We start from the raw sequence: 19,217 nt of genomic DNA on the forward strand, positions 1-19,217 counted from the left end.
GGCTGTTGAGAGATTTTGGGACAATATTTGAGATGAGGGGGGGGGGGGGGTCCTCAACTTTCACAGGGCCTCGGACCAGGCAGAAACCGGTTAATAGGTGTGTAATTGTTGACGGAGGGCGTGTAGTCTCGTGGTTGGAGTAGACAGGCATATCCGAAAGTGAAAATGCATGCTGGCTTGCGAGGGAGATGTGCACGCCGCGTGGCTGTAGGCGCGTACACAAACTCAAATCCGCAAAAAGCCTGCGCGTGCACATCTCCTGTCCCCCTTCCGAGGCAAGTCAGCAACAATAGATCTCGCTTGCGACAGCAGCCCTTCGCGCTGCGTTCGCAGGCGAGACCTAAAAAGGATTTGACTAAAAGTAAAGAAAAGTTTTAAAAAGTGGCCAGTAGTGGCCGAGATAGCTCTACAGAGCCACACTTTGGTGTGGAAATCGAGGAACTGATGACGGCGCGCCAGGGTGGTGCTTATATGGGCACTGCGCCTCACTTCTGACGCAGACGACACCAACGTGGAGCCGAACATCACCACCTACCAGTCTAGCAGAGCTATTGTTCAAAATTTCCAGGATCCAGTCTAGCCCCTGGGAAGTATTCAAAGGTGAGGAATCTGAGGTTAGAAGACTTTATCAGATAACATATCTAAGACGGAATGGCACAACGCCATCAAGATGAACATTCTCAAAAGGCTCTAATATTTTCCAGGCACTGTCTGTAAGTACTCTCTGCTCCACAGAAGAACCTCTTTAACCCCTTCGCCGCGGCGGGAATTCCGCCGCGGCGCGGGGGGGTGCGGGGGGCAGCGCGGCGGGCCTGTGCTCATGACGGAGCCGCTCCGTCATGAGCCACAGTTGAGCTGTGCTCATGACGGAACGGTTCCGTCATGACTCCGCCCATTTGCGTTGTCGCCCCGCACAGGCGGGGAAACAGCGCCGCGCAGGCGGAGCGGCCGCCGACAGGATTGCCATGACGGAACCGTTCCGTCATGAGCACACGGCAACCGTGGCTCATGACGGAACGGTTCCGTCATGAGCAGGGAAGGGGTTAACTTTGGTGGCAAGGAAAGCCTCCTCTACTCGCGGCCTGTAAGGTGAAGGCATGTTGGGAATAAGAGAATCCTTCAAATACTGGGCTCATATGGGCTGGCCTGTAGGATGATATTATAAGTCATACTGCTGCCAAAACAAAAATGGCGACAGAAGCTTGGGGAGAGGATGTGGCCTTACGGCTAGAGCGGTTGACCTCGAAGCTGGGGAACAAGGTTTGAATCTTGGCAACAACGCTCAACATCCTGTGATTATGTGCCTAACAAAAATGAATGTGTCCATCTGTAGCGAATCTGGTGGTCATGTAAAGTGTTCTGATACCTGATATCTTTGGGTCGAGTTCGCGCTATATCAAACTCCCAAAAAAAGCTGGACGTTAGATCTCAGGTGTGATTTTGGAAGTTTGGCATAAATAATTATGAAATCCACAGACCACGATCCTCTTGCCCCTGCCACCAACTCATTCTAACCCCCTCATGAACAAGAGGCGAGCCTGTGATGTGTGTAGAATCGGAGATCACACAACAAGACTTGAGATGTATGTGGGGTCTGAGATCCACACTTTCAGCGGCTGTGGGAAATCATAACAAAGCATGTAACAGGGAGAAAGCTTGGACTACTGTCGAACGAAGCACTGGGAAGGGCAGGGCAGATTAAGAGGGCAGTGGCCAGATTCCTGGCTGTGTCTGCTGCTGTCTTTGAGGTATAAAGAGCGTCATGTCATTACTATACAAGCTTCTCATCGAGAGAGGCATGAAAAGTGAAAATACAAGACAGGGAGAAAGGTTATCCTGAGTAGATAGTGGAGACTATGGGCAGCTAGAGGGCAGAATAGCATAGCAGTCCTACACACAGAAGATGTCTATAAAATCACATCTGGATGGCACGTGACAGCAGAGAAGCTGAAGGTGATGTATCCTGGAGTAGGTGACCTATGCTGGAGAGAATGTGGAGAGGAGAGTATATTATTGATGACTTAAGTCTATTTATGGTTCGGTAAAATAAATGTAAAAAAGAATGACATGGCCAAGAACTCTGTAACGTTAACCACTTGCCTGCATGATCTGTTACTGCGAGGCATGATCTTACTGTGGTTTCGCCATTTTCTTTCCAGGAGTTTTATATAGCGCGAACTAGACCCGAAGGTATCAGGGAGCTTTACGTGAGCACCAGTTGCGTTGCAGACGGACACACTAATTTTGTTAGGCATGGGGAGATTAAAGGATTTGCCCCAAATTGGGAGGAAGTTGAAAGTCCCCGCCAAGACTCGAACCTGAATCCCCAGCTCCGAGGTCGAACGCTCTAGCCGTTAGGCCACATCAGTAACTCACGTTGTTTCAATGAAAGATAAAGGTACATTAAAGGAGAAACGCCAAGAACGATAAGTCTGGAAATAGCAACAAAGTGAGATGGCTTTTTTAAGTACACCAAAAGGAAAATGCTGTTCAGAACGTTTAAAAGTACTTTCTTTAACAATCAGTATACATTTAATTAACTGAATATGATTCGTATGCACTAAGAGAATTGTGCCTGCACTGATGAACAACTGGTGTTCCTGTGAGGAAAGGTGAGTGCAACAGTACTACGCCTTCATGCTACAACCTTTCTGCAGGAATACATGGCGACAAATGTACAAGCACCAGAAGCCAAGCCTACCTGGACAGAGGTGACAGAAGCAAGTTAAGTCCTGGTGCCTCTGTTCACGTAGGAGCAATGCAAGCTTGGGCGTGGTGGCAAAGAGTCCAACTCTCCATGTGCCCCTTAAAGCGGACACCTCTGCCTCTCACTACGCCCTTTAGTCATGTGGACACAACAGTAAATGGGCACAACACCGTCACTCAAAATGCTAGACACTTGAAACACCCAATGGACTGTCCAGTGGGAGGAGTCAATGTGACCTGGGGGGAGGGGGGGTGGTCTGGTGGCCCAGTGGTCTAATGCATACACTATAGGGGTCTGTGTTCGACCTCATGGTCACAGGTTCAAATCCCAGCAGGTTCACTCAGCCTTTCATCCATCTGAGGTCAATAAAATGGATACCATTGGGTAACAATAAACATCTGTTATTCAGCACCAAGATGCCTCTGGATGTACGTGCACTTTACAGATACACATGTTATGTTATGTTAATTACACTGGCTTTGTGCAAATGGGACCACCCACTTCCCATTCTATGAATGATGACTTGTGGGTGGGTTCAAAATGCTACTGACATTTCCAGCAAGCCGTAGCTGCAGGAACCTGACCCAAATCCTCTCTCTATATGTTGTCGTTTATGTACTATTGTTGTATTATTTACAAAAAATCTGGCATAACAACTAAAGCTGCCGTTTGGACCAGATGGTCTAACAAATAAATAATTAAATAATAAAACAATCACCCAATAGATTAATTAAACAAATAATGCATGCTTTTGTCATACCTTGGGTTCGGGCTTGGCAGATATTTTCTTTAAAAGATCGTAAAGCTGGACCCAGTTTCCATGCGAGTACCAGCCAGGCTTCTCCAGGAAGGGCAGCGAGTCTTGTTCCTGATCATTTTCTGAAAGCACAAAAAACATGATTCCATGTTTGCACTGTTGCGCGACTGTTTCACTTCTTGTATTATGGAAACGACTATCTTATACATCATAGACGCGGTTCTCCTGTCCACAGGTGGAGAGGACTCCTGCCTCCTGATATTGCTGGACTTCTCAGTTGCCTTCGACACAGTCAACTATCCCACCTTCTGGTTAGAAGGCTATGAACCTGGCTCTTATGTGCTGTTAGCTGGAGTAGGAGATGTGTCGGGAATCGCGGGTGTGCCTTGCAGACGAAGAGCTTGAATGCTCATGTCCAAGGGGAGGATATACATTATGTGTTTAGCAGCTTTCAACTCCTTAAGAGTGAATTTTTGTCCATGTGCCGGGGAGTGCATGTTTATATCTGCATGACTGTCTTTGTATGTATGAGTGTGTGTTTAAATGTATGTGTGTGTGCAATATGAAAGCCTGTGAGATGGGTGATATTGGACCCAGTGGTGTCAAGAATGGGTGCCAGAGTCGTCAACAGTAATTAATGTATTCCGACAGGCAGCTACGCCCAATCTGCTCTACATAGAGTTGATGGCACTGTGTATAAACAATGTTTTAAAAAAATTAACAAAGAGACAAAAGCAAACATGCTACTGCAGAAGTATTACCGTGTTTACAGCTACTTGGCGTGATTGATTCTCTTGGCGAGAAATCTGCTCTCTTTCATATCTCTCGCCTATCACTATGCCCGTCTCAATGCTCCCTTCCACATCTCCTCCTGAATATCTTTTCTTTAGTCACTTTTTCCATTTGTTTTTTTTCTATGTCCCTTTCAGTCGTCTTACATGTCTCTCTTCTCTCTTATCTCTATCACTTTTTGTCCTCATTTCAGTGCCTCCTCTTTCTATTTCTTTCACACCGGGCTGTTTAGTCTCTGGTTGTTGTTTCTCTTTACTGTGATGTTTTTAGCTTTGTTCATACTGTGTTGACTCTGCTCTCTTTGTGTTTCTCCACACCTCTCATGTCTTTCCTTCAGTTTACTGTCTACCTTTTCTGAACTCACCCTCCCTTTTTAGGTCTCGCCTGAGACAGCGCTTTAGCGCTGTTCTGGCGAGACTTATAGTAAGCACTTTTGGAAGTGCAAACGAGTGCTTTCAGGCCGCCAACTACTGTGCATGTGTGCCGGGCGCGCGCACCATTTGGCAGCCTGAAAGCACTCGTCTTTCACTTTCGCCTGTCACACAGCCGCGCTTTGAAGTGTGATCGCGATTGTGATCACTTACATTTCGCGGGCGCTTTGATGTTTTCAGTGAGCCGCGCGGCCACTGAGGACATCAAAGCGCCCGTGAACACCATTTGCCACCCCCACCTCTTCAGCCAACTTACTCGCCATGTCTGCTCTGGATTCTTGTGCCTCTTTTTGAAACTCAGGAGCAGTAACATTGTCGTGGTGTCACTAGGGCTTCAAGTGGATGCTTTTTCAATATTATATACAAGCCACAGTTACTGCTAATTTATCTTATGCAACTAACAACGATTGACAAAGCCAATAGTCCTAACTTGTTTAAAATGTAAATACTTCAGAGAAATGACTACTTGTTATTGCATAAACAAACGCCCCTTTTCTCAAGTTACACTTTATGCAAAATGAGTGCGTGTTGTCTGTGTGTTTTTTCTGGAAGCACCAAGGTTCCAGTCTGCAGTTCTCATGTGTGTCTGTGGGGGCCTAGGAACGGTGGGATCTATCTCCAAGACATCGCTGTTTTCATCAACGACATGAAGAGTCGTTTGAAGCATTTCAGATGAAAGGGTGAAGTCTGAACTGAAAAAATATGAATGCAAGCGTATGTAAAAATTGAGGCTTCCTGAGTGTTAGGCTACCTTCAAGATCAAGATGTATAACCTGTAGTTTCTTGCTGTCCCCTGCCTCCCACCCTCCCATCTTCTGTTCCTTCAAAGCGCTGCAGACACGTTGTGTGGTCTTAGGCGGACATTCCAGTATTTCTTTTCGCTTTCTTTATAATGTGAGCAGCTTGAGAAACTTCACTTTCAATCCAATGTTGTTTTGGTCACGTTTGTGTTGCTCCTTCAGTTTCTGTAAAGGCAACTGTAAATAGACTGAAACTTTTTTGCTTCACTTCTATATGTTTGTGCCCCCGACATCATGTGTAATAGTGCGCTCCCATTGAAGCAACTGTGAATGTTTAGAAAAGCTGCATTTTCAGTCTCAGATCCCGGTGTCGGAAGACACCCAATGCTTTTATGTCCCCCTCAGAGCTCCCCCAAACTGTAACTGGCTGGACGCTTTAGTAGTTATTTTCCAATATTTGCATTTTGCAGCACTCTGTAAAAGTATATGAAGTTGCTTGCCGCCCCATTTTAGCTGATAACTGCTCCCCCGCATCCTACAATAGTTTGCTTGAAAGCGCTGCAGACACCGTGCGGTCTTGTGCGCATATTGCTGTATTTCCTTTTCCTTCCGTAAACTACAAATGTGAGCAGCCTGAAAAGCTTTTCTTTCACTCCAAAGGGCTGCAGGCACCCAGGTTCACCCCTGGTTTCCGGGTCAAATTACTGCCTCCGTGAGCTTCTGTAAAGGCAGCTAACTGTAAATAGATGGAAGCGATTCAGCTCAGCTCCTATATTCTTGTGCCCCGGACACCATGTGTAATTGTATCTCTTCCTCTGGTGCCGATATCAGACACTCAAACTGCAGCTTTTATGCACATTCACAGTTGCTTTTACAGGAGCAACAGAGGCATACAAGGATGAAAGGGCTGACTTGAATGTTATAACTGGGAATGGACTGGACCATTGCCAAACACAGCATATAAGTCCACTGGACAGCGTAAAAAAAACGCTGTTGCAATTGTGAGTTAGTCAGGTATCTCATGCCTTTGCATAATAAGCATTTCCAATGCAGGAGGTCTCGCATTTGCAACAGTTTGAGCTATTGACATTGTATATGACCATGCATTTTATTTGTGTTCAGAAAACCTACATAGTGCATGTTTACGCACCGCTTGCAAGTTTTCAAACACATACATAAAAAGCATTGCCAATAGCTCAAACTCTCGCAACTGCGAGACCTATTGTATTTTTGTTCTTATGCCGTAGGCAAAAAGTAGTGGTTTTAATAGTGTTTTCTGTGGTTTGAAGAGTGCAAGGTAATCGCATAATAAAGGATTAAAAGATTCACACATGGAATCACAAAGTCTGCAGTTTGACGTTTTAGTGAGTGACTGCCACCTGGGGTTTACCTTTTTAGATTGCAGTCCCATAAGGCTTGCAAACATTATTGATTTATGGCATGCTTTCAGAAGTGCACAGCTAAGATAAGGTTGGGGTCTGAGTCAGTCTGGCTGAGCATTGGCATACGATTGCCCCACCACTGATAGTAACATTGATTTACTAGGTTTCCCCATATCTCTTGCCATTGACAATATTTGTTTGTTTTTTCAGCTTTGCTTTAACATTGGCTCAAGAACGCTGTAAACTGTTTAATACCGTCTGATTGATTTGAAGGGTGGCAATTGTTATTTGAAGCTGTAATGACCATGGGTTCTTGGGTGAAGGTGTTCTGGAGAACAGTTTCATGGTGTTAGGTGGGGCTTTTTTTTTACCCTGTAGTAGTTGTTTACAAAGGACGCCATGCTTGCCCATGTTTGGCCCTCCAGACCACATTCAAGCCTTATGAAGGAGCTCCGTAGATATGATGGTAGTCTGAAAACCATTTTGTATGCCTTGAGCTGATTCTTATCCATGATGTTTACTAGTTGGCCCCGGTTTGTGGCTGTACTTGATCGTTGGTAGGAGGGTAGCTGCTAGGACTCATCTTTTTGGGGCGGTAGAAGGGATTTCCAGGGGATTGTTTCATTTGCACATGATTATTATTGATTCCGCCTTTGACACAGTGTGCATCAGGTGCTTTTTGGTACCGCCTTTGGTTGATGCACAGACACACAGGTGGTTATAGGCATCGGCTGTTCTGATTGTTAATGGACCCAAGGTCCATGTGCAATTAGTTTTTTTGGTTGAATTACAGAAGGCTAGTACTTTGGTCTTGGAGCCATTTGCCACCATTTTATTATACAGGTTGTACTTGTGCAAGGCATTGAGGGCCTTCTGTAAGCCTACTTTAGTGTGATGCAAAAGAATTACGTGATTGGCGTATTGGAGCACTGAGACCTTAATGTTTCCAATTTTGGGCAGGATAAGGCTCACTTGTTTCAGTGCTGCGCCCATGTCTGCAAAAAAGAGATTAACAGGGGGCGCAAGCACAAAACCTTGCTTAAGGTCATTATCTGTCTGGATTTTCCTTGTGACCGCTGTCGGTGTTTACTTGACCTGCACCTATGTAGAAGTGTATAGGGATATAATGGCCTGGAGAAGTTTGTTTGGTATGCCCAAATCTCTCAGCTTCCTTCATAGGCTGTTTTTCTCAATGAGGTCAAAGGTGGCTGAGTAATCCACAAAACAGACCGAGTGGGAGTTTTTTGTTGTTCGTTGCCCGGTGTATTAAATAGGAAAGGGACACAATGTTATCCAGTGTGAAAGAGTCTGCCCTGAAGCCCATTTGACTGAGTGGAATTATGTCATTCACTTTTGCCCACTGTTCCAGGTCTTTCAATAGAACAGAGGCGTAAGCCTGGGCTTAAATGTCCTGGAGGACAATGAGGCGGTGAGTGGATGGATCCCTTTTGTCGCCCTTCGTGTATATGGGAATTAAGATCGAACCCCTCCAGCTCTCTGGGAATTGCGTGGACGTTAGGCAGGTTTGATAGAGCAGAGTTAGTATTGCATAACACAGGTCTGAATCTTCTTTAAAGACCTGGTGTGGGCCTGCCGCTTTGCGTTTGGCATCATGCATGGCAGCGAGGTAAAACAAGCATTTGCAATGCAGTAGTTCTCGCATTTACGCGATTTTGAGCTGTTGGTATTGTAAATGACAATGCCTTTTATTTATGTTGTAAAAACCAAACCTAAATAAAAGGCATTGTCATTTACAATGCCAATAGCTCAAACTCGTGTAAATGCGAGACCTATTGCATTGCAAATGCTTGTTTAACTGTGGCACTCTGCCCTCTTATTTGTCCATTCTAACCATTTTCCTGCTACCATCTATTGTGCTCCTCCACAAGTTTCTTACCCTGCCATCTCTTCCACATTTTTCTGGTGAAAGTCCTCCTCTAGACCCCTGGAAACCTCCTTATCATTTTGGACCGCTTCAACCTTGCTCCAATTCAAGAAAGATTTGAATAAGCACATCTTTAAAGAACACTACATCACAATGCATTAACAGTCCACAAATCAGCTGCCTCTCAAACCACTAGTTGATTGTATTCTAACCTTTGCCCCAAATATAGCTCTCTGCTTTTAGCTAGGTTCACCCTATACAATTTCTGTATACGTACATATGCGCATGCACACAAACGAACAAGTTACTTACCTTCGGTAACGATATATCTGTAAGAAACATTAGTTTGTTAGATTCCTTACCTTAGAATATCCCCAGGCGTCAGGCTGGATCCGGAAAGATTTTTCATCAGTAATACCCTTGCGCGTCGCTAGGCGTCGTTTGCAGCTCCTCGTCCGTCGTCGGTGTCGTGATCGCCGGGATGACGTCGGAGTACTTAGATGCCGCCCTCGCGCGCTGACGTCAGTTCTTGTACATAGCTTTCCGTGCCAGGAACGCAGAGCCATGCAAGAGACCAACACTGGTGCCATGAACGTAGGGCCCTGAAAGGGATGACCTTAACCCTAGATATCAGTTCGCAGAACGGGGAGAATGGGTGGGGCGGTAAGGAATCTAACTAACTAATGTTTCTTACAGATATATCGTTACCGAAGGCAAGTAACTTGTTCATCTGAAACAAGCACGTTAGTTAGATTCCTTACCTTAGAATAGATACCCCAGCAATACCAACCCCGGTGGTGGGTCTGCGAACCAAGATCACACCAGGAGGTCCTGGAGAACGGAACGGCCATAGAAGCCGTCTCTCCGGACTTGGATGTCCAGGCAGTAATGCTTGGCAAACATGTGCAGCGAGGCCCACGTTGCTGCCTGACAAATGTCCTTCAAAGGGACTCCCCTTTCCAAGGGCAGTAGTAGCCGCTGTGGCCCGAGTGGAATGGGCCCCCAGCCCCACAGGAGGTTCCTTCTTAGCCAAGGAATAACAGGCCTTAATGCTCAAAACGATCCACCGAGAGATGGTTCGCTTGTGCACCGCCCGCCTCTTCTTAGCGCCCACGTACCCAACAGAGAGTTGGTCATCCACCCGGAACTGTCTTGTGCGGTCCAGATAGAAGGACAGCACCCGTTTTGGGTCCAGACGGTGCAGCCTCGCTTCCTCTTTCGAGGGAAGCGGAGGTGGAAAGTAGGTGGGCAGTGTAACAGACTGGCCGATGTGAAAGGCAGTTACCACCTTAGGGAGAAAGGAAGGACGAGTCCTGAGAACAACCTTGTCCGGATGGACGGAAAGGAAAGGAGGCTTAGAAGATAGAGCCTGGAGCTCACTCACCCGTCTAGCAGAGGTGATGGCAACCAGGAAAGCAGTCTTAAGAATCAGAAGACGAAGAGGACAATTATGAAGTGGCTCAAAGGAAGCGCACATCAGATAGGTTAACACCAGGTTCAAATCCCACTGAGGCATTACGAAAGGGACAGGAGGAAACATATGAGTAATGCCTTTAAAGAATCGAGCAACAACAGGGGATTTGAAAAGAGAAGGCTTATCAGGAAGCCGTAAGAAAGCAGAAATAGCAGAAAGCTATCCCTTGAGGGTGCTCAGAGCAGAGCCCTGCTGGGCCAGGGAAAGAAGAAAGAGTACAACCTCAGAAAGAGGGGCAGAAAGGGGATCCACAGCCTTTGCTGTGCACCATGCCACAAATTTGTTCCACCTGCAGGCGTGTACCGTTTTAGTGGAGGGACGCCTGGCTGTCAGAATGACATCTCAGACTTCAGGAGGCAAGTCAAATGGCATCAACTGTCGCCGCTCAATCTCCACGCATGAAGGTGGAGACTGGACAGGTTCGGGTGGAGGACCGTCCCCTGATGCTGCGACAGAAGGTCCTCCTGAAGAGGCAGTCGAATCGGGGGATCGATTGATAGACTGAGTAGCTCAGGATACCAGTATCATCGTGCCCAATCCGGAGCCACAAGGATGACTTGGGCCCGGTCGCACCTGATCTTCTTCAGCACTCTGGGCAGAAGTGGTATAGGCGGAAAGGCGTACAACAGACCGCAACTCCACTCGCGATGAAAAGCGTCTCCGAGCGAGTGCCGTCTTGGAAATTCCATCGTGCAGAACTGATGACATTGCGCGTTCTCTTCAGGGGCGAATAGATCTAAGCAAGGCTCTCCCCACTGCCGAAAGAGGCCTTGCGCCACGTCCGAGTTCAGACGCCATTCGCGACCCATCATGCACTGGCGGCTGAGTTCGTCCGCCCTGGCGTTCAGAGAGCCCGCCACGTGTTGAACCACCAGAGTGATGCCCTGATGTTACAGCCATATCCAGAGGCGCAGAGCCTCCTGACAAAGGGTCCACGACCCCACCCCGCCCTGTTTGTTGCAATACCACATGGCGGTGGTGTTGTCCGTGAACACATGCACTACACTTCCCCGAACAGAAGAAAGGAATGCCTTCAGTGCAAGCTGGATCGCCCGCAGCTCCAATAGGTTGATATGGAGCCGGGACTCCGCCAGAGACCAGAGGCCTCTGATCTCCGCCTTTCCCATGTGGTCCCCCCATCCCAGAAGGGACGCATCCGTCACCACAACGTGCTCCGGTTGGGGTAGGGAGAGGGATCTGCCACTGACCCAATCACGGTCCGTGAGCCACCACTGCAACTGTCTTGCAGTGCCCTCTAAAATCAAGACGTGGTCGGACAGGTTGCCCCGATGCTGGGCCCACTGGAACTTCAGGTCCCACTGCAGAGCCCGCATCTGCAACCTGGCGTGATGTACCAGCAGGATGCAGGAGGCCATCAGACCCAGTAACCGCAGTACCAACCTGACCGAATCCCGGGATAAAGACTGAAAGATCGGAATCAGAGCCTGAATATCCTGAACCCGCTGTTCCGGAGGATAGACCTAGAACTGCGCCGAGTCCAGAACCGAACTGAAAAGGAGCTTCTGGGAGGGACTCAGATGCGACTATGGCACATTGATGGAGAACCCCAGCAAATGCAGGAGGTCGGCCGTAGTCTGGAGGTGGGAGACGACTGCCTGGGGCGAGCCTGTCTTCAACAGCCAGTCGTCGAGATAGGGGAAGACTGGAACCCCTGATCTGCGCAGATGAGCTGCGACCACCGCCATCACTTTCGTGAACACCCGAGGGGCACTGGTGAGGCCGAAGGGGAGCACGGTAAACTGAAAGTGCTCGTGGCCTACCGTGAACCGCAGGTAACGCCGGTGGGCCGGCAGGATGGGGATGTGGAAATAAGCGTCCTGCAAGTCCAACGCTACCATCCAGTCTCCAGGGTTTAGGGCAGCCAGAACCTGAGCTAAGGTGAGCATCTTGAACTTCTCCTTCCGGAGGAAGGTGTTGACGCTCCTGAGGTCCAAGATAGGGCGTAGGCCCCCTTTGCCCTTCTTGGGAACCAGAAAGTAGTGTGAATAACAACCCCGACCTACATCTGGGCCAGGAACGCGCTCGATGGCCCCCTTGGCCAAGAGGGCCATAACATCCTCCTGCAGAAGTTGCAAGTGATCCCCCGACATGCGGTGGTATTGCGGTGGCATGGCTGGAGGGGTCGTCTCGAAGTGGAGAGAGTAGCCCCTTTAGATGATCTGCAGAACCCACCTCTCCGATGTGATGGTACACCAGTGGAGCAGGTGATGGCGAACTCTGCCTCCCACTGGCGTGGAATGGGCCTGAAAGCTCGGACTAGGAAGGCTTTGAGGCAGATGCTGCTGGGGCAGATGTGGGCTGACCGGCTCTCTGTCCCCCCGCTCCGCCTCGGTGGATTCCACGTACGCGACCGCGTTGAGGCTGGTTCTGCGGCCTGTGGCTAGATGGGCGTGTGGGGGCGCCCCTTCCTTGGCCAGAAAAGGGGCGAAAAGCGGAAGTTTGCGGGCGCTGGGCCAAGAGGCCCAAGGACTTGGCCGTAGCCCTGGAGTCCTTAAAGCGCTCCAGCGCACTATCAGCTTTGTCACCAAAGAGGCGACGGCCACCGAAGGGCATTTCCATGAGGGTGCTCTGGACATCCCCAGAGAAACTCGTGGACCTCAGCCAGGCGTGATGACGAATCGCCACCGTGGTCGCAATTGCCCTACCTAGCGAGTCCGTTGTGTCAAGCCCACATCATATCGAGTACCGTGTCGCATCCCGCTCCTCGGCAAGAGCCTGGGCGAGCCGTGTCTGGGCCTCCTCCGGCCACTGGGGCAGCACGTCCTCCACTGTATCCCACAAGGAGTGTGGGTAACGGTCCAAAAGGCACGCTGTGTTGATAGACCACAACCACCAACTAAGAGAGGAGAACAGTTTCTTCCCAAACTGTTCCAACCTTTTGGATTCCCGATCCGGGGGAGTGGATGGGAAGGCGGACTGGGAGGTAGAGGCCTGGATAACCAGGCTCTCAGGCGTGGGGTGCACCGACAGAAAGCTGGGTTCGACCGGTGCGGGGCGGTGGCGCCGGGCCACGTTCCGGTCCACAGGAGAGACTGAGGAGGGCTTGGACGAGGTGCCCATCAGAACGTCCGTCAGTGCTTCATTGAACTGCAGCAGAGGCTCAGAGGAGCTTACTGGCGGTTGAAGCACTTCAGTGAGGAGGTTAGTCCTCACGGCCACTGCAGGGAGCTCCAGCTGAAGGGCTTCGGCAGCCCTGTGCAGCACCACAGAATAGGTAGCACCCTCCTCCGTAGCCACGGAGGGAGGAGAGATGAAGCCAGTGTCAGGGGAGATGTCAAGACCACTGGAATCCCCCAGCTCTTCTGCCCAGTCCTGAGATAACTGGCACTGCTGTGCCAGAGGGTCCTCAGACCCTTCCCAGTCGTCCCCGTCATCCGACTCCTGCTAGACAGGCGGAAAGGTCGGAGCAGGCGGCAGATGAATCTGTGATCCATCGGCGCGGGATACGGCGCCGCTCTGATGCCTGGCCCGGACCGGGACTAAATCTGGGGACGACGTCGTCCGAAGACGGTGCCGGCGGAGGGGTCATAAGGTCGACCGGCATCGACCGGGATCCAGGCCTGGATCCCCCGGGGGCCTGCGGCGTCGGGACCGAAGTCGACGCCGGCGCCGGGGCCGGAGCCGCCGGCTCGCTAGACCCCAAAGTCGGACCTGCGGGGCCTGAAGACGCGCCGGCAGGCCTCGACGGCGGAGTGAGACTCCTCAGGGCCACGAGGAAGTCTCGGATCTCCGTCGGAGTTGCTTCGGGCCCAGGGACCGGAGGGTATGGGGCCGGATGCGACTCTTGCGGCTCCGACGGAGCTGCGTGGGTGGTGCCACCCAAACCCTCAGCCGAGTCACGCGACCAGCGAGGGGAGTCAGAAGAGTGATGTCGCTTCTTCGACTTCTTACTGTGCCTCCACTTACTGGAATGCGAGGACTTCGACCCCGACGAGCGGTGATGGCTGCGGCTCCGCGACCGGTCCCTCGACCTCCTCTTTGACCGGGACCTTGAGTAGCGCAGAGCCGACTGCCGGATCTCGAGCAGCTTGCGGGACTGCTCCCGCCTAGCCTTCGAGGTCAAGGCCCGGCAGTCGAGGCACGACTCGGCATCATGGTCGGCCCTAATGCAGTAGAGACACCGGCGGTGGTGATCCATGACCGACATCAGGCGGTGACAGGCGTTGCATGGCTTGAACCCGGGCATCCCTACTGGCACCAGGAGTCGAGGTCGACTCGAAATAGGAACCAAAAACGTTCAAAAAGTCTATTCAAAAAGTGACTAAAGGGTATGCTCGTCCGACTGGCGCGGAAAAAAGAAGAACTGACGTCAGCGTGCGAGGGCGGTATCTAAGTACTCCGACGACGTCATCTCGGCGATCGCGACGATGGACGCGGAGCCGCAGATGACGCCTAGCGACGCGCAAGGGTATTGCTGACGAAAAATCTTTCCGGATCCAGCCTGACACCTGGGGATATTCTAAGGTAAGGAATCTTACTAACGTGTTTCTTTCAGATATTGTGTTGTAATGTACTGCAGCATTTAGATAGTGCTTACTACCCCTATGAGGGGTGCTGAGGCACTCACCTAAATGAATAGAATGCTACACTTTGTATGTTAGGAAGGACATTGTGTTTGATTTGATCCTATGTGGGACGTGTTTCCATATCGTTTGCAATGGCCACCAAGGTGCAGTTATTGTGTTACGGGACACAGCACATAGCAGTGTGTTGGATGAGGAAGGGTGAGAGACAAAATGTGTAGTTTTATGGTTTTCAGTATGCTGGTAGCTTTACACAGCTCTGCAGGTCCCTTTATGGGATTTCATATGATATAGTCTGCTTAGCTGGTTACGGCATTGGGTTGTCCAATTTTGGATTTTGTGTATAATTGTGGCCCTGAGATGGCATGGTTGGAGGGAGAAAGAAGTGGAGAGGTCTTTTGAGATGGGCATTCTTATGATCCCACATCTGAGTGTCTTTGTTAAATGTAAAGAAGCAGTCAGATTATATAGATATTGCATGATCTATTCATGCATGGAATTGGGAAACTTGAAAGTTATATAGGATTTGATAATGTGACTTGTATTTTGAAATAAACTTGACACTCAGTGCCTCAGAGATAGATCTATTTCTGAGACTGCAGTGTCATAGATATTTACACTGTACAGGTTTCAGAGGCGTCAAAATTAACACCCTAATGTCATACATTTAGGGCCAGACGTTGTGTTTCCATGATTTCAGGATCACTACAACAGTAGTGTAAACAATGTTGCGGTTAATTCCCTATTCGTAAAAGTGCAAAAAGGGTACAGTCTTTTCTGTTTGCAGTAAATGTAACTATCCCTCAAACAGTCCCGTTTTATTCCCATTTTAGATGTTTTGCCGTTGAGTCACAAAGAAGTGAGAGTACATAAAAGAGTACTTCAGGAGTATTTTATTTTATTTATTTATTTGAAATGTTTTATAAAGCGCAAACATGACCCTCGCGGGCATCAGAGCGCAAGTTTACGTACTAAAAATGCTTTTTCGCTTTACTTGGAGAATTGATGTTTTTTATGAAACATGTTAAAAATTCACCCTAAGGATCTCTTATCATGCTGATGTAAACCCCCCTCTGAACCAAAGTCTACCTCAATTGCCAGAAGATTGATCGATGGATCAGAAGAAGTCGACGATGAGAGCCACATGATAGGAGAATTCCATTTCTAATCCTGATTCTCCAAGGAATATATATAGGACAAAAGAGCGCTGATGGCATGAACTGCACGTTGTGGTTCATACGATCTGAATGAGATTACCGGCTTCAGGTTGATTTTCTTGCTTGGGGGCATGCGCTGAAGGAAAGAGCTAAAACTCTGAGGGATCATTACCCTTTACACGGGAGGGCCCATGCTTTTGAATCTGGTCCGTGCTGCCATAACCACCTTGTGCATGAGACCTGTGAGGAAGCATGGATGTGGAGGGAAAGACAAAGTGATAGGCTCCTATCCACAAAGGCATCTCATCTCACCTTTTCCCCTTCTGTCCATTATTTGGGCATTATCTTAGATTCTAATTTTTCTCTCCAACTGTCTTTTCTCCCTCCCTCTCATCTCACACTTTCTCCTTCTGTCCATTATCTTTGATTGTAGTCTGTCTATCTGAACATCTTCACTGTTTTCCACTCCTTTCACTTCTTCACTAGTCCCTTTTTACTATAACTACATTCTTCTTAGAAATATTCAACTGCTTCTGTCATCCCAGGCCACAAATATTCTTATTCACACTCTTATTCTATTCCATCTTGACAGTTTTTTACTCTGCTTATTCCCTTTCTCCATTAAAATTACTTTTTCACTTTGCCATTCGCCTTCTTGTTAAACTTTCAACCACTGCTAGATTCCATCCCTATCTTACCTCACTTTGCTGGATACCTTTCTCATTTTGTCTCATGGTCTGGATCCGCCTTATCACATTTTTCTTGTCCAGCTCTTTGAGCCAAACGTACTAAGATACTGATCGCAAACGTAGTTGCAAATTGCGACTAAACATTTAGCAATCAGTAACGAATTTCGAAAAGCAAACCTGGCTGTTTTTAAAAAGAAGTTTAAAATTTTGAAAAAATTCAGGGAGAGTTGGCTGTTGTACCTTTGCGAATCAGTTACAACACCAACTTGGGATCTAGCAACTTACCAGAAATTATGGTCGCAAACCATCGATACAGAGGGTTCCAATATAGTCTTATAGTCCGCAGTAGCAGGCTGTATTTGCCATTAAAGGGCTGCTCCAGTGTTAAAGGACCGAACCGAAGGCGAGGGCCTTGAACAAGGGAGCAGACGTTTAATGACCGGTTAAGCCCAGTTACGGTGGGCTATAAGGCTGTTAGAACATTCTGCAACTAGAGGGCAGAATGTTCTAACAAATAGAAAAAAGGTCTCAGTGAGCCTGAGGGTATTTAAATCCCCTCAGGCTCCATTGAGCCTTTGTTCACACCAACACCTATGAACGACAAACATTGGAATGTTGGAGCTACGGGCTTTTACCAGCAATTAGAGGCCTGGAGAACTCCATTGAAGACAAAGGAGCTCCCAACATTCCAATGTTCTAAAGTTCTAATTAGTTATTTAGTAGAGATGGGCAAAACTGGCCACTTTCCATTACCAAATTTATAACCATTTCTAAACCCATTTTGTGATTCGGAAACAGTTTTCAGAGAGGTAAAATATCTTTGTACATTAGAAAAAGCTTTTTACACATCATAAACCATATGATTGACTGAATCAGAGGGTTTGTAGCTGGTAAAAAGCTTTGTACAACTGGCCCTATATTCCTACATATTCGCTACATTCTGCCTCTCAGTTTAGACTTGTCTAGCTCCTTGAACCCCCGTCTCATTTTAAATCTTCGGCCCTTCTAGCCAATAAGTGACGAATGCCCTATGGTCCTCATTCACAAAAGTAAACTTAGACCAAAAATCTAAGTTTAGACCTGAAGTCTAAGTTTAGACCAAAAGTCTAACTTTAGTAATAGTATAGTTAGACTTTAGGTCTAAACTTAGACTTTTGGTCGAAACTTAAGTCAAAAGTCTAACTTTAGTAGTAGTAAAGTTAGACTTTAGGTCTAGAATTAGACTTTTGGTCTAAGTTTACCTTTGTGAATCAGGCCCTATGTGTATTAGTACGTCCCCCCTCTTCTTTTTACATTTCTATGGACTCTCTGAAATCCCATCACCTTCTCCAAGCCCTCTTCTTGCATAGCTGAATCACCTTCATTGGGCACTCTGATCATTTTATTACGTACCTTTTTAGTGTTTGTTTATTGTTTGTACAGTGCTGAGAGGTAAGCTCTATATTAATTAAAAGAAACAATTGAAAAGCACCCCCTTTTCGCTCCAGATCATCAAAAGCAAGAAATATTTGTGCTACGTTTCAAGGTCCATGGTCTCCAGGATGCATAGGTCAGAAGAGCTAAACATTTAGACATTCACACTTTCTAAAGGGTTGAATGCTGTAGTTACTAGCTGTCTTTCCATATAAAGAAGGCTCGAGAAGCTATGTTTGATAATCGTATTTGCTTTTGGCAGCAGCATTACAAGATGAATAGCAAATGTAATATTGCAGTCACCAATGAAACACCAGTGCGGCTAGAAGAGCATTAGATGTAGCAGAACGGTTAAATTGCAAAGGCTGTATAATACCATAAATGTAATTGTTTACACAGTATCTGCCCTATTTTAATTATGGGCATTTTTACTGAAGCTGGCTAAGACAGCATGTGTATCCTTAGCCAATCATATCTCTCTGATTTTCACTGGGAAGTTGGACTTATTTACTAACTGATCACTCTCTTTCTCCTCTGTGGCCACGACTTGCTCTAGTGGCGTAATAATAGCCCCTGTGGTGCGGTGGGGAGGGCTTCGGCACTGTGCACGGGCGGTGTGCCTCATGCCTGCGAGCTCCTGACTGGGTCCGGAGAGTGCGTCCCCCCATTTACTGAGGGCCTTCAAGTTTCGTTACGCCACTGACTTGCGTGCCCGCGTCATTTGGCAGTTGAGAAGCCGTTCGTTCCAATCGCAGCTTTTATGCTGGTCAGGTTATGCTACCTCCAAGGCTTGGGGTTAAAAATGATGTTCCTCCAAAGCCCACTTAGATCTTCTTGAGCAGGTGACTGGGTGGTCACCAGGAACAGGAGTCAGGGGGCATTTGAACTTTACACTCGTCATTTCTACAGAGCCGTAGAGGAACCATTCCACTCAAGGCGCTGTCCCTCTCTTCACAACATGCAGGACCTAAAGTAACATGGGAGTGGGCAGCCCTCTGGAAATGGAGCAGCTGGTATCGCACTGCTTCCTAGATTGCTCTGTGTAGCGGTCTAGTTGCCGCTGGGGTATGAAGCACCCAGGACCCATAGTCCGGATCGGCTTGCACACTATGTATCTCTCTCTGGCCAGGCGTGGCCAGAGAGTATAAAATAAAGGGGCGGAAGTCGGTCGAGGCTTCCCTGCCCATACTAGTACACAGAGCGTGTTTGTGTCCATTATTGTACCCGGGCGTCTGGCCCTGTATCC

At 48.1% G+C, this 19,217-nt stretch overlaps 1 protein-coding gene across 1 annotated transcript in view; it reads right to left on the reverse strand.

Moving 5' to 3' along the window:
- NT5DC1 (5'-nucleotidase domain containing 1) overlaps positions 1–19,217 on the reverse strand; it is a 1,278,063-nt gene that overhangs the window by 334,219 nt on the left and 924,627 nt on the right. The window contains exon 9 of the mRNA XM_085612174.1: positions 3,468–3,586. Within this exon, the coding sequence (XP_085468300.1) occupies positions 3,468–3,586 (119 nt within the window). The remainder of the gene's footprint in view (positions 1–3,467; positions 3,587–19,217) is intronic.

This window comes from Triturus cristatus, chromosome 6 (genome assembly GCF_964204655.1).
Source record: "Triturus cristatus chromosome 6, aTriCri1.1, whole genome shotgun sequence".
Lineage (NCBI taxonomy): Eukaryota > Metazoa > Chordata > Amphibia > Caudata > Salamandridae > Triturus > Triturus cristatus.